Raw genomic sequence first — 16,101 nt, forward strand, 5'->3', positions numbered from 1 at the left:
CCCAACACCATGCTCACCTCTGAGTGGACCCTCTGAACATGAGACTGCAGGTTCCCCTTCTGAGAAAAGGCCGCAGGACAAAAGGCACAAGCATGTGGCTTTTCTCCTGTGTGCTTGATCATGTGGGTCTGCAGTGCCCCTTTCTGGTTAAAAGCTTTTCCACACTCACTGCATTTGAAAGGCCTTTCACCTAGTCAGAGAGAAAAAGAATTGGTGTGAACATTTTAAAATGAGAGAAATATGAAAGGTGTCCAAAGTCTAGGTTCCAACTATCCCTCCAGCCAAAGCATCTCCTAGGGATGCTAAAGTCATATACTACAGGCACCTCATAAATTTTCAACCAGTTTCAGAAGAACCTTTCCATATCCCAAGCAAAGCCCACAGAAGCTCTTGCAGGGCCACTCTTCCATAGCTGTCTCAGCCTACTTACTCCCATGTCAGCCCTGCTGGCTGTCCCAACTACTGTCTACCCCAGGGCACAGCCCCATCCATCCCCATAACCCAGGCTCAGCCCTGCTGCTTCAACCAGGCGCTCTGTGGGCTGCTCTCAACTCAACAGAGAAACTCTTTCTGAGATCACAGCAAGTCTGGTTTGTTCAGTGCTTCCATGGCTTCTCAGTCTCACTCAGGTCTCCTCACACCACCTGCTCTCTACTCAACCTTCTTCTGTCCCCTCAAAAGACACAGCTGCACTGAAGGCCGTTGTTACCTCTGCCTTCCCATCTTCCCTGAAAACCCACACAGCTCACTCCTTCATGGTTCTTCTGGCCCTGGCACAGCAGTCCTACAAGAGTGGCTTCTCAGTCATTAACTTTTGACAATTCACTTATTATTCAACTTCTCTTACAATAAATGCTCCAAGAAAGAAAGGTTTCTAAGTGTCTGTTCATGACTCTAAACTAGCTTCAGTACCTCGCACGCATTACTATTCTTCCGTAGGTTTTCATTCACTGAATGGATAACAACTTCAATGTCTAGATAATCTGAGAGATCCCTACTTCTCTTAACTGACCTAAGGGTTAAGTAAGTTACTGAAATGGGGTGATCCTAGAGAAAAGATACCACTGGGGAGGGACAGACAGGAATCTCAACAAGAACTGTGGGCATGGTGTCCTTATCAGAGACACCTCATGTTTCCTGGATGGGGTTCATACACTGGAGGGGTAGTCCACCAGAAAATGACCAAATCATGTCATCACATGCTTAGTAAGGTATGTCCATTCAACGACCATGCAAAGAGCAGGTGAGCTTTCTATTTAGGAGCATTTTCAACAGCCTACCTGTGTTCAAGCCTTGCAGGCTAGTAAGAAGATGCTGAGGACTACAGGCAAGCTGCCTTCCCCAACGTTTCCATGCCCTCAAGAAACCAGCATGACTGCATGTAATCAAAAGCTCAAAGCCAAGAGCAGAACACAATGTGTGTAGTAGCACTGGGCCTGTGGGTGCACTCTTCTGATGGATATTTTTATGGATGTACAGGAAAAGAGGAAGACATCAAACTCAGAGTATGTAAGATTTGAGAAATCTGAGTACATGCTGTTTTCTCTGCGTGTTCCTACTTTGATTAACCCTTCAAGCTATTTTTTCATTCAAGGAAGATAAATTTTAAGTTCTATCACATTTTTCTTTTTGAGACAGGGTTTCATGTATCCCAACTGGCCTAAAACTTACTACAGAGTTAAGAATTACCTTAAATTTTTCTTTACTCTTTTTGAGATACGGTCTTATTATGTATCCCTCTAGAGTTCCCTATGTTGACAAAGCTAGCTTTGAATTCAGATCCACCTGCTTCTGCCTCTAGAATGTTGGTATCAATGAACATTACCATGCCTGGCTGACCTTGAACTTTTGACCTTCCTGCCTCCACCTCCCAAAAGCTAGAATTACAAGCATGCAGCACCACACCTAGCTTGTGTACTATCAGGAACTGATCCCAGGACTTTATGCATAGTGGACAAGGACTCTACCAACTGAATTATGTCCCTGTGCCAACCTTTTAAAGATAGTACTTTTTCTTCCCTTGCTCTAAGGAATATAGAAGGATGCTCTGAAAATATCAGCTTTATACTGGCAAATAAATGAGGTAAGAAATTATTATTATCCAAGTGATTTTGCAATACAGCATATGAAACATTTCATTAAGACACCAAAAATGGAAAAAAGCAACAAAGTATAATCAGAAATGGTCAGGTAAATACAGTAGCCAACCAAACAGCTGAAAGTTCATGTTGTCTTTTCACTATAAATGAAAAGCAAAACGGAAGAACAGGAAACAATGGCAAAGTGTGGATTACTATTATTCTAATATGTATTTGCCATTTCAAATATGTATTTGCCATTTCCTTTGTCTTTCTCTGCAGAGACATGTACATTACTCACAGTAGCAAAACTGTCCTGTATAAAATGTGAAAGAATATTCAGTTGTGAACACTGAATTCATTTCAAATATTCAAGCAAGCCTAACAAGCAAACAAAATACGGTACAGAGACATAAGGTTTCTGTTACCTTAATGTTGTTAAGTTGATTAGTTGATTGGTTTTGAGATGTAGGGTCTCAACTGTAGACTGGGCTGGCCTGGAACATACTAGTAGCTGAGATATCCTCAACCCTTCATCTTGGTACGTCAGCTTCCCAAGTGGTAGGATTACAGATTTGTACTGCCATGCCCAGCTACCTTAACATTTTATAGTTTACTTCATTAAAGCCAAATTGTCACAGCACACACAGACCCTCTGCTGCTTTGCTTCTTTAGCTCTAACTAGCCCAGGTGCTACATTGGTCTAATTACAGGTGCCATACAAGTAACCACTATACTATCAGCTCCAACTGACTGGTGCTCACCAGAGCCCATTTTTCTACAGTTGGCATTTATAATTTAAGACAACTACATGGTAGTCCCAGGTTCGCCATCGTTTCAATGAGAATGGCATTAGGAACAACAGCTAAGTGCACCAAGGCTGTTCAGCACAGCACAGGAGCCAGAGCTACACTGCAGCTCAAACCAGGCACAAGTCCTTCCCTCACTGCAGATAAGAAGCCACCTGAAAGCAAATGTCTCTCATACCTGTGTGTATCCTTATATGTCGAGTTAACTGACTGGGCTTTTGAAACGTCTTCCCGCAGTGTGGACATGAGTACGTGAAGCTGCTCCTGTCAATGTTCCGATTGTAGGATCTTGTACCTGATGCCCTAGTGCAAGATCCAAGGGAAAACATTTAGAGTCATCTTCCTCACATTATAGCTTCAAAGGAAAAATACTGCCACAAAGTTTCCCTGACTAGTCATCAAAATATGTTCTAATGTCTGTGTTCAACATACAAACACAAAAACACACATTTATTAATCTAATGATATAAATTTCATTTTTGTCTATGTCTCATGAAAAGAGAAGCTTGGTTTGTTCAGAACCTCAGTGATTGGGGGAGCAAAGGCAGAAGGGATCTTTTAAAGCACACTTTGTTGGTTTAATCAGACAGGCCCATGTAGATACAAGTTCTCCAACACCAAGCCCAGACTCTCCATAGCTCTGTGCTCAGCAGCACCTGGTCACTGACAAATGTCCATTTCTCATCACACAGCCAGACAGCTGAATCTTTACTTGGCCGCTCTGGAGATTGTTTGGCCAACAGCAACAGCCAAACGTATCAAAAAGGACCCTGCTTCTTTCCAGGTCAAGAAATGGAAGTTCCTTAGGTATATATGTTTAAATCTTAAGAGATCACACAAGACTCTTCAAATCCATCTTCAAAACCTGCTAGTTTTACTTTCAAGCATCTCTATACTGTCAAACATGTGTCACCAACACTCCTGCAGGAGAGCACTGCCTATCCACAGAGCACCACCTCCTCCTGGTGCCCTGCTGCCCTCCTGCCAACACTCTCTCTGAGGAAAGCAACCACCCACACATTTCCAATCCCATAAACCACACATTTTACACACATGGATACAGACGCTTCTAGTCCTCCTGCCTCCATGCCCCTACTGCTTAGATTAGACATATGCACCACCACATCTGGTTTCTATAGTGCTAGGGTTTCTATAGAACCCAGAACCTCATGCCTGGTAGGCAAGTACTCTACCAACTGAGCTACACTCCCAACCAACATTGTGTTTTTAAAGTAATAGTAATAATGAAATAGCAATGCATGCCTCTAACCTAGTATTCAGGATGCAGAAGCAAGAGGATGACAAGTTTAAAGTCAGCCCGGACTGTGCATCAAAATCCTGTCTCAAAAAACAAACCAAATCAGACAGTAAAATAATGGGGATTATCAGTCAGCAATAGGCAAAATGAAAGTAAACGATACAAGGTCAGACCACCTACTCAGTTCCCCGTCCAAAGTACAAGCCTGGGAGTAGGTCACATACATGCTGCCCAGTGTTTATGTATAGGCCATATGTAACTAGTATCTGTCCTAGCCTGGCATGGTGACAGACTAATCTGATGATACAACTGCTAAACAATCACTGATACTGCCCTTCATAGTAGCTGTCGAAATCAGCTGGTAACAGGCATGGAGGCATATACCTTCTGTACTAATACTCAGGAGGTAGAGGCAGGAGGATCTCCATGAGTAAGAGGCCAATCTGACCTATACAGTAAGACACTATCTTTAAAACAAAACAAAACAAGCCACATACACACACAAACAAAAAAACACCAGAAATAAAAAATCCGCTCAGTGAAAATGATAACTGACCATCACCATGGGAAACGGAAGCACAACAGCCACAATAGCCTCCTGCACTTCCTTTTTACTAAAAAACAAAAATTCCTCCCACCCCAGGGCTCAGAGAACACTGGGGAAAGAACAGTGAGAATTACAAGCCAGAGGATGAGGAGGGATGCTGTGAACCAGATCTCCTAGGCAAGAGGTGGCCACTCACGAATTCACAACAGTGCGGTTACCTGCTTAGGATCTGTACACTACTGAGTCTATCCACTTTCCAAAACAGACAGAAGAGGGCACATGAGGCCCTGGCCCTCGCTGAGGAGCTACTGGCAGTTAATGGCTGGTTTGCTTCAGAAATGTAACCACTAGTAAGCGGCCCAAGATTTAGTAAATAATACCACAATCATGCACATGCAAGCAACCCTGACTAAACTCAGAGATTCGTTTAAAAAAAAAATCATGAAAGTAGGAGAGAGAAGTTGGTGGAAAGAAAAACTGCAGAAGAAGTAGAAAAGAAGAGACCAGTGATGAATATGAACAGAATACACCATATAAATGTATCAGACTGTCTCAAATATACTACATAATAAGTGTATCAGACTGTCTGAAATACACCACATAAATGTATCAGACTATCCAAAATACACCATATAACTATATCAGACTGTCTGAAATACACCACATAAATATATCAGACTGTTCAAAATACACTGTATAAATGAATCAGACTGTTAGAAATACACCATATAAATGTATCAGACTGTACACCATACACCATATAAATGTATCAGACTGTCTAAAATACACTATATAATTGTACCAAACTGTCTAAAATACAGCACATAAGTGTATATCATATTGTCCAAAATACACTCTATAAATGTATTAGACTGCTAGAACTACATCACATAAATGTATCAGACTGTCAGAAATACACCATATAAATGTATCAGACTGCCTAAAATACATCATATAAATGTATCAGACTGTCCTTAATATACTATATAAATTTATCATTGTCAAAAATACACTATATAAATGCATCACTCAAAAATACACTATGTAAATTATTAGATTGTCAAAAATACATTAAAAATTGTTTTAAAAAAAGAAAGAAAGAAGCCAGGTGGTGGTGGCGCACGCCTTTAATCCCAGCACATGGGAGGCAGAGGCAGCCGGATTTCTGAGTTCGAGGCCAGCCTGGTCTACAGAGTGACTTCCAGGACAGCCAGGACTACACAGAAAAACCCTGTCTCGAAAAAACAAAAAAACAAAAAAAGAAGGAAATAAATAAACTACTTAAGTAAAAATAGGTAAATATAAGAACCTAAGAAAATGTTAAGTTGGGCCAGGAGTCTAGTACGTATCCAAATGGCAGAGTGGAAACTGCTTCAACTTGAACGTGCTAACAGCAGTGTCGCGCTACAAGCCCTGTGTACCATGCGTGCTACTTCTCTGCCTAGAGCACCAGATACTTCAGTCAATCACAGCAAACCAGTGTTCTGTATGCTACCCAGGATTTTTACTGTGCTAGTCTTGGAATGACCCATACCTAACTTTACAGTGAGTCTTCATGTGTTCCTTCAGCTCTGGCGACGTCTCGAACTCCTTCTTACAGGCTTTGCAGGTGTGCACTCGGTTGTTTGCCAGCTCCTGCCGGTGTTCCTCCATGTGTATGGCCAGCTGGCTGTGCAGCGTGAACTCATCCCCACACTCAGAGCAAATGAGGTTCTGGAAAAGGAACATTTCCAAGCCACTGCTCCTTAGAAGAACTGGTGGCACTGTGAACATCAGTCCACAAATGATACCTTCCTCTATTCTGGGATAAATACCACCTTAATCTCTCAAAACTGCATCCCTGTATCCAAATTGAAATGTATAAAAATCATTTCTACTAGAAAAGGATAAAAAACAAAACCCCGCCGTTTTCAAACAAAGTGAACTGCGCATCAAAGGCTATTGGGCACTTGGCAACTGGTCCACTTGTTCCATGAAAATGTGAAAGAAACAAAGATTTCACACCAAAAGGTCGGAAGAATTCTAAGTGCAATTATCATCTACAAACACTGTAACAGAATGACAAGTGACACATGTGTCAATGGAAACATCTTATTACCCTCTTAATTCTGACTATAAGCTGAGTATCTCACATGGGCAGATAGGCTGATTTAAGTACAAGACACACACAAATGTTAGACTCTGCCAAACCAAAGCCATCAAAAAACCCTAAAGTCTTCAGGACTTGAAGAGCTTAGACTTGAGTATATTTTAACAAATTTATCGTTCCTGCTTAATAAATTCTTGCTTCGGTTTCAGTTTTTGGATTTTGTTAGAAAGGGTTTCATTGTGTAGCCCTGGCTAGCCTGAATTCACTATGTAAACAAGGCTACCTTCAAACTCACAATATCTGCCTGCTCCCTACCTCCTGAATGCTGAGATTAAAGGTATGCACAACGAGCAGCTTCATGAGGGTTTTGTGGGATGTTTTTTGTTTGTTTGTTTCATTGTTTTAGTGGCTACTAGAAGGATGTCACTCCAATCCACCCATTCCAACTGGACAGTGTGGCTAGCCACAGAGAGCTGAGTTTGATTTTCCCACAGAGCTGCCTGTGATAGACTAAATGAACCCTGGTGTGTTCACTTCCAGCCTCCACATTAGTAGAGGGCAGCATAAAGTGAAACAATGCCAAGATGATGACAAGAAGAACACAGCAGTACCAGTTCCATCTACAGATGGCAACTGCTGGGTTAGGACAGCTTCAACCCATGCACACAGCATTGTCACGTGCAGCATTTACTTATGTCATGACCGCCATAAGCTGGTAGACAGGAGAAGTAAGAGGACGTGGTTTGCTTTGAAGCATCATCTCATATAATCTCCGCCTCAAATTCACTATTCAGCCAAAGATGACCTTGAAACTCTGATCCTCCCAGATCCACCCCCTGGGTGCTAGGATTATAGGCCTATGCCACAACACCCTCTTTATGTAGTACTGGGAACTGAACCCAGGGTCACACTAGACAAGGAGTCTGCCAACTGAGCCACATTCCCCAATCCTACTATTTCTTTCCATCAGAATTTCTTTATAGTCTGTATCTCAGTCTTGAATGCAACGCTCAATTAAAATTAGGTTATTAGTTGACTGTTCTTATTGCTCTGCTCTGCTGAATTATCTTAAGAAATCTAATAATGATTTCAAGTTAAATGACTTTAAATTGACATTATTAAACAATGACAATGAAATAATAAACTTTTACATTGTTAGTAACTTGAAGATAATGAAAACTGATTCTAGGACTCTGCCAAAAAGAAAAAATTAACATCTCAACACATGAATGTGTTTGACAGAGAAAATATTTTTATTTTTTTTATTAATAATGCTATCACTTGTCCAGGCTCAAAATTACCAGACAGGGCTGGAGAGATGGCTTGGTTGTAAGAGCACTGGTTGCTCTTCCAAAGGATCCAGAACACACATAGTGGCTCACAACTATCTGTAAATTCAGTTCTGGGAGATAAAATGCTTCTTTTCACCTCCCATGTGTACCAAGAATGCACATGGTACACTTATGTAACTCAGCAACACACACATTTACATAATAAGTACATACATACATACATACATACTTTTTAAAATTACACAACAGAACTGGGGTCTGACATTTCCCATTCTCTCATTACTCTGGCTCACACCCACTACCTTTCCTCTCACTTTTTTACACATTGTCAGATGAATACATTTTGGAAGCAATCTACATGGACATTACATGTTTTGCTCAGATGAAGAAGAGCTGGAGCCTAAAGCCAACATCTGCCGCCATCACTGTGTCTCTGCTATTGACCTGACTGTTAAAGAAGCTAGGACCTTCCGCCCTATCTCTCGATACACTGGAGATAACTGAGGACGACGTCCAAGGCAAGAGGGCAATGCCTGCTTAGTGACTGCACCCTCCACATCCTCCTCGGCAGCATCAGGCCTCCTCTTAGGCCATCCTGGGTAACTCTAAGGATGCTGAGGATCAGCACAGGTCATGGGGGAAATTTCACACAGCACCTTAATCAGCTGACAAGGTGCCATCTGTGAAGAGCCAGAGCATCCAAGGTGTAACTGCTCTCCAGCCTCACAGCACCTGGAATGGAAGCACTCCGTTACCAGGCTTGAACACTGACTCCTCAATCATCAGCTTCTCCAACCTAAATATGCTGCAATGTGTGGCCAAGACCCAGCATTCCAGGGGCCAATCTCTCCTAGTCTCATCATGGACTCCAAAACGACACTCAATGCATCAAGTACTCCAAGGTCACCCCACAGAACACTGTTCCTTCCGTACATAAGCAGGACTCGCTCTACATCAGGGTTCACTGGATATATTGCCACAGTGATCCCTGTTCAGTGACAGGTCTGCCAGGTATTGGGGGGAAGGTATCTGCTATTCCCCAGACATCCTATAGCAGCCTTAAAAAGAGATGACTTTTTTTGTCTTGTTTTGTTTTTTTGTTTGTTTGTTTTTCAAGACAAGAAGAACACAGCAGTACCAGTTCCATCTACAGATGTGTAGCCCTGGCTGTCCTGGAACTCACTCTGCAGACCAGGCTGGCCTTGAACTCAGAAATCCACCTGCCTCTGCCTCCCAAGTGCTGGAATTAAGGCACCACTGCCCAGCAAAAGGAGATGATTAAACACAATAAAAATATTTACTTTAATAATTATGTGAATTTTAAGGAAATATTCTTAATGTTTAAAAACTACAGTTATTTTTCTTCCCTACTTTGAGTAATCTAATAGAGCACTGATCTCTAGAGATCTGAGAATACTCATTTCAGTAAAGCAGTATAGAAAATTGTTTATAATGTTCTAAAAATACATCCTCTATCATGGATATTCTTAAACTAAAGTCACTTATGCTTCATATGTACATATATTAAAATGTATTTAGTTATTTTCACATCAATTTGTATACAACAAGCACACATTTCAAGAGTAACTTTTAAAAAGTTATTTTTTATTATATATATACACATGTATACATCACATGTTTATTGTGTGTGGTGTGTGTGTGTTTCCTCTGCATGTATATAAGTGTACCACAAGCATGCAACATTCAAAAAAAGGCAAAAGAGGGTATCAGATCTTCTGGAACTGGAGTTACAAGCAGTTGTGAGCCACCACTAGGAATCAAACCCAGGTTCTCCCTAAGAGCAGCTTGTCCTCCTAACCACTGAGCCATGTTTCTAGCTCCAGGAGTAACTCTTTACTGCTGCACACCCTCGGCACCTGGAGCACCAGTCCCAAGGCTTTGGTGACCCAGTACAACAGAACAAGAACCTGGCAAATGGAGTCATTGTAAACAAGTGCAAGTTCTACCCGAAGAACCCACCTAGAAAAGAATCTGATCGAAGTTTGCAGAAAATAAATATAATGAAAGCAAGGTTTTGAAAATATTGTGTAAGAATCCAAAGCCTTTTAAAAATGATCAAAGACTATAAATCCCTCTTTCTAGTCACAAAGGAAAGCATACTAAATTTTAAATTTTATCTGAAGAATATCAGAAAAGAAAACAATTCTGTTCTGTGTACTGCATAAATGCTATGGTTAGAAGGAATAGGTGGGCTAGGTCTGTAGACTGGCTTGCTCTAGTGCTTGTCTCTTGACATGTAGGAGGCCCTGGGTTTGACCCCACAGTGCAAGGACAGGGCATAGAAGGGCATATCTACCATTTCGGCACTGCTCTATGTAAGGAGAAGAGCTCAAGGTCATCCTTGACTACAGACCCCATCTCAGTGTGTTCATGGGAAAGCTGTGGCTGTTCTTTACCATTACCTTGGAACTGGGCCTTGCTAAGACACAGAGTGCAAGCCCAATGTCTAATACACTGCCCAGTGATCTTGCCCTTCAAAGCACTGGCACGCTCTGCATTTCTCTTTAGTCTAGGCTACACAGTTCATCAGTAAACCCTCTTGCCACAATCCCCAGTGTTTCCCCCTTCATGTTCCATAGCACTTGCTTCACAGTACCTAACCTCCAAGACCACAGTCTTGTCTGCTGCTGGGCAGCACAAATGAACCCACACACCCACAAAGCCTTCACAGTCATTGATTCCAAACAGTTTTGGGACAATCTGTGTGCTTGTCCCTACTTGGACTCTGCTCCCATTTCCCAAACAGAGTTCCACATTGCCTAGAGCATCTGACAAGAGTTAAATCCACTTAAACATTTAAGAAATCACTATTAATGTAAAGACCTAGTGAAGCAGGCCTGTAATCGCTGGGAAGACTGAATGCTAAACGAGTGCCTAGACTACAGAGTAAATTCAATCTGGAAAAAAACTAATGAATACCTTGTCTCAAATATTAAAAGAAAAAAATCTAAGACTTTGGATACAGCTCACTGGTAGAGCATTTCCTCAGCATACATGAGACCCTAGGTTCAATACTCACTACTGATAAAAGCAGAAGGTTAATATTAACAGTAGGTCTTTATTGTAAGTAAGCATTCTCTGATGTTCACTTTTTCCTTCAAAGGAGCTAAGCTTTTCGGGTCCAACTGGATGACATTTGGGTTAACTGACTGCCTCTCAGGGAGATCAGCCTCTCCATTGCCCACTGATGAGAATATCATGATGGCAAGGCATTCACAAATGCTTTAAAGAAGCCATGATCCAACTGCACGGAGGGAGCACTTTAATGTCTCCTGGCCACAGCTTCTGCGTCAGGAGGACTTGCCCCACTCACAATCATTCCAGACAAACTGCACCAGCTTGGGAAGAGCACTCCAGGAAAGATGAGCCTTGAAAATTCTAGATGATCCTGGTCACCCTGCAGCTACTCTCAAACAGGTCAGTGTGGGGAGCATTTCCCCAGTAACACGGCAGAATGTGATTGGTTTAATGTGTGGCCTCTGATTGGTCCTCATGTGAGGCTTTGTGATTGGTGGGCCTGGAAGCTGTGCTGTGATTGGTGAGAATTACAATCATACATTTGCATGCAACAACCCCCTCCTGACTTTTCAGGTTACTTTTCCGGTTCACCCAGGAAATACTCGGCTGTGCTGCCCCTCTGCACTGGAACATTAGATCAGGTACTCTCCTCACCACTCTTCCTTGAGTACTTGGGATCTGTGTCATGGGTAGAGTGGGCTGAACTAGTAACAGAGGTAGCTGCAGTGAAAATAAACGCTCTAGAGAGCTAAGGCTTCAGAAGTAGAAAGTCAGGCGGATAGAAACACGCATTTAACAGTCAGTTAACAAATATATGTTAGGCAATTACCTCTTCCTTCTCATGGAGCATAATATGTGCTTTGAGACTGGCCACTCTCGAGAACTTCTTGTTGCACACAGGACAGACAGGGTCTTCAGCATTATGCGTACATTTATGAAGTGTCAGGTTGAATTCAACATTAAATGTTTGGGGGCACTGGTCACATCGGTGTGGCTATTTGAGATAAAGGAAGGAATTGAATTATAATATTTCCAGGTGCTATTAAAATAAGTACCGGGTGTGGTGGCACATGTCTTTAATTCCAGCAGGCAGGAAGCAGCAGCAGGTGGACCTCTTTAAGTCTGAGGCCAGTCTGGTCTACACAGTGAATAGTGAGTTACAGGAAAGCCATAGATACCATGTATCAAAAAAAGTATAGATTCCCTTTCTAAAACAATCTCTTTTGGATCCAAGCCAATATATCCAAAAGCACATGGCAAAGCTTCTGATAGATTTTTCAAAAGATTATAAACAGAACATCAGATGGAAAAATACCTCCTTTCTTCTCTTGATGGTAGTGAACATTATATTGTCTGATCTCAAATTCTCAATCCTCTTGCTTCTACTTTACAAGTGTGGAGTAAGCATGTGCTGCAACCCCTAACTCCACAACTATCTCTCATGTGAAATGCTGCAGACAAACAGATACTAACAAACTTACTTGTAAACAAAATCACTTCTAGAAAAATAAATACATAATTTTCCTCTAGATTTCAACAGTTGCTTCTCTCAGCCCAAAGTTTCCTCTACATGGAAAACATTCTCCTTCTTACCTGTAAAAAGACAAAGCATCGGCCAGTTTCTCTGCAGCCTTCAGACTATAAGCCGTGCTCTGCACCGGCTCCCTATCTGACAGCATGTGAAAGGAAACCTGAGCCATCATCACACTCTTCTCTAGACACGAGACTAGCTTCCATTCTCTACATAAAGTAAAGCCGGCCAGCCCTTCTCATCATCTTCTATTCTGCTTTCTCTTTCCTATGTCATATCTGGAAGGAACCACTCAATGGTAGAACGCATGCTAAACACACAAGCCCTACATGTAGCCCATTCCCCAGCTACCCCCAAGACTATACTAACCACTGTCAAACAGATGTAAATCCTCAAGAATGCCATAAAGACGATGTAAAAGCAAATGCCCTCTGAGAAGAGACATCTCAGAATAACGACCCTGTATTCAGTTGTATAGAAACTAAGGAACTGAAAGGTCCTGTTTCTGTCTATTAATAAGTAATTTCAATACGGACACTCACTAGAGTACACTCAGAAGAATGCCAAAATATTTACATACTATGAAATCAGCTACAATTTTCTTACATGTGATGCTATACTACTTCCGATTTCGGAACCCTCCTTCTGGAGTCCTTTTGGAAATACGCACCTTGTCATTTTGCTCATGCTCCCTCATGTGACGCTGAAATTGGGATTCTTTTGGAAAAGACAGCAGACAGATTTCACATTTGTGGAAGTTTGGAATTGGACAGTCATCATCAATGTCATCATCATTCAACGCCAAAATTCCATCTATAAAATTTCATATGTACAGACAATGGATACCAGATGTTAGTTCCACTACATAAATAAAATTAAATCATTTAGCTATTTTTTTTTTTACTTTTTTATTTTACATCTATAGATGTTTTGCTTGCATGTATGTCTTGTGCTGCATGTGTATCTTCAGAGGCCATCTTCAGGCACTGGATACCCTGGAAGTCAAGTTACAAGCAGTTGTAAAGAGACATGTGGATGCTGGGAATTAAACTCAGATCCTCTGAAAAAACAATGAGTGCTCAACCACCAAGCTATCTGTCTGATTTATGAGAGGTTTTTAGATAAAATTAGTAAAATACTAAATATGAAAACTTAGTTTTAAAACAGAAATGAGAAATGTTGGGATGCCTCAAATATGGGACAAGAAAATTCAAAATACTTGACCGATTTCTAGAAACCTGAAACTAATATCTTAAGGAATCACACACACACACACACACACACACACACACACAAAGGTTCTTTGAACTTTATCAGCTTATCCAATACTGTTTCTTTTACTGTAACCCACAGAGTGAGACATCTAACTCACATTAAGAGTATAGTAGCTTCTTAAACCATTCAGTAAGCTCAACTCTACAAAAATGCTAATTTATTCAGCTCTGAAAACAACTAAAAAAAAAAAAGAATAAGTCAAAAAGAAAAAAAAAACTTTTGTTCTCTCAGTGAGAGACTGCAATCCCTTGCTTGGCCAATTCTGTTTATACAAAAGGATTTACCACATAGGGATAATACTTCAAATTTATTTCAAATATCAAAAAATATGACAACATAGTACAAGTACTTATAAATTTGCCAAGAATATCAAAGCTGTTCTAAATAGCTACAGTGCACACATTTCAAGTCTTAGGATTAGGGTATAGTAAATAATGCACCAGAGTCATACAAGGATGACAAACCACATGCCATTTTGGTTCAAATCTGAGGGCTGGGGAAGGAGTTCAGTTGGTAGAGTGCTTGGTTAGCATGCATAAGGTCCTGGGTTCAATATCAAGATCCATGTAAACCAGACACAGTATAATTTCACAATGTAATTACAACTACTGTAATCCCAACTCGTGGGATATGGATTCGGGGAGCTCAGAGTTTCAGATATGCCCACTGATGCAGTCATGGCATGAAGGACATAGGGTAACCAAGACTGATCACAGGAGGGATGTCAGGCCTGGTCTGTATCCCTGGCTCCAAAGGTCAAAGGCCCTAGTGGGAAAGCTAGGACTATGTTTTGCTAACTGAACACATCGAACTGTTTTCTAAATATTTGTATTTATATACAAAGACCTGAAAATACTACTCACCCTTAGCCAGACAGGTCTCTTGCTACAGTGGACAGCAGCATATAATGAGCCTCTTAATTGGTCAAAGGCTGAAAATAAATTACTGTGGGGTATTGACCCTAAATGGGACATCTATATCAACAATACTCCCCACTCCATATCCCTGTCCAAGGCCCAGGGAAGATGAGGTAGAGAGGATGGGGAGGTGCACTGTGATGCAGGTCTTCTGATCACTCAGCACTGCACCCGAGAACTCACTCATTACCTAACGCTACCTGCGCAAGACCCCAACACGATTAAGAAAAAAGATCAGTTGACATTCCAGTAGGTGGCACTAACTATACTCAATTATACTTTCAGGTCTACCTTAAAAAAAAAAAAAAATTGAGACAGAATCACACTATCTCTACCTCTGTTATATAACTAAGGAAACTAAGATTCCAGTAAACTGTGCCATTTATCAAAAATTCCCCAACCTACCAACAGTATAAATGGTTAATTGTCAATGAATCCAAGGCTTCTTCCTAATTTAGTACTTCTTTTAAGATGTCATCTCAGATGAGACCACAGTCCCTACTTTCTGCCCAAATAAAGAGAGCAGATTAAGCAGGATTTCCTCAGCATTACCCTATGCCAATGTGTAAGATTAAGACAGCGAATGATCTTTAAACCTTAAATACATTTAACTCAGAGCCAGGCCAGTTCTCCAGATGTCTGAAGCATAAGTAGTTTTAATGAACAACTATGTTCTAAACCACCAATATACATGAATACAACTGATATAAAACTGGATCTGGAACACAAAGCTAAGCATGAGTAAAGTGTAAAAGCCAAGGAGCCTGAGCCTATCGAATCCCACATAGCCTCACAGCAGATATCTTCCAGGAACAGGTTTGGCCCCAGGGTTCTCTCCATGCCCATGAGGGCAGTGTTTATGTTGGTACAGTCTTTATCAAGCCTTAAACTGTTCTATTTGCCCATCTGAAGGACCCTGCTTTACCATCTGCAATTTCTTTGTTAAGACAGGCAGATCTTTTTTTGCTACCTTCAAATTTCAACTGCTAAAGTACCTGTATTTGAATAGTCTACAGACATTATCTGAGTATAACAAAACTACAAGTTAAATTATAACAAAATAAAATATGAAATGCCTACAGACTCCTGAATAGATAGAACACGGAGTTCTAGACTTGTAATCTAAATGTAACAGGACATTTCAACAAAGGTTCAATAGCATACTACAAAATCTGGTCCTTCTTTTGACACTGGAAAGAAAGAAAGAAAGAAAGAAAGAAAGAAAGAAAGAAAGAAAGAAAGAAAGAGAGAGAGAGAGAGAGAGAA

The 16,101-nt window shown here is 41.0% G+C and overlaps 1 protein-coding gene across 4 annotated transcripts in view; it reads right to left on the bottom strand.

Annotated features, from left to right (window-relative positions):
* Window positions 1-14,984, bottom strand: part of Znf236 (zinc finger protein 236) — an 84,150-nt gene extending 69,166 nt beyond the window's left edge. For 2 of the 4 annotated variants that reach the window (XM_028768934.1, XM_028768937.1), the window contains exons 1-5: window positions 13,314-13,537; window positions 11,942-12,106; window positions 6,227-6,405; window positions 3,066-3,190; window positions 18-190 (exon numbers count right to left, since the gene is read on the bottom strand). In XM_028768934.1, coding sequence (XP_028624767.1) covers window positions 18-190; window positions 3,066-3,190; window positions 6,227-6,405; window positions 11,942-12,106; window positions 13,314-13,340 — 669 coding nt within the window. In that variant the 5' untranslated portion in view covers window positions 13,341-13,537. Of the gene's footprint in view, window positions 1-17; window positions 191-3,065; window positions 3,191-6,226; window positions 6,406-8,729; window positions 8,806-11,941; window positions 12,107-13,313; window positions 13,538-14,781 lie in introns of those variants that run through there. The other 2 variants (XM_028768935.1, XM_028768936.1) reach the window with 2 other exon arrangements.
* Window positions 14,985-16,101: the final 1,117 nt, after the last annotated feature.

The sequence above is a fragment of the Grammomys surdaster genome, unplaced genomic scaffold (genome assembly GCF_004785775.1).
Source record: "Grammomys surdaster isolate TR1022 unplaced genomic scaffold, NIH_TR_1.0 189, whole genome shotgun sequence".
Classification (NCBI taxonomy): Eukaryota; Metazoa; Chordata; class Mammalia; order Rodentia; family Muridae; genus Grammomys; species Grammomys surdaster.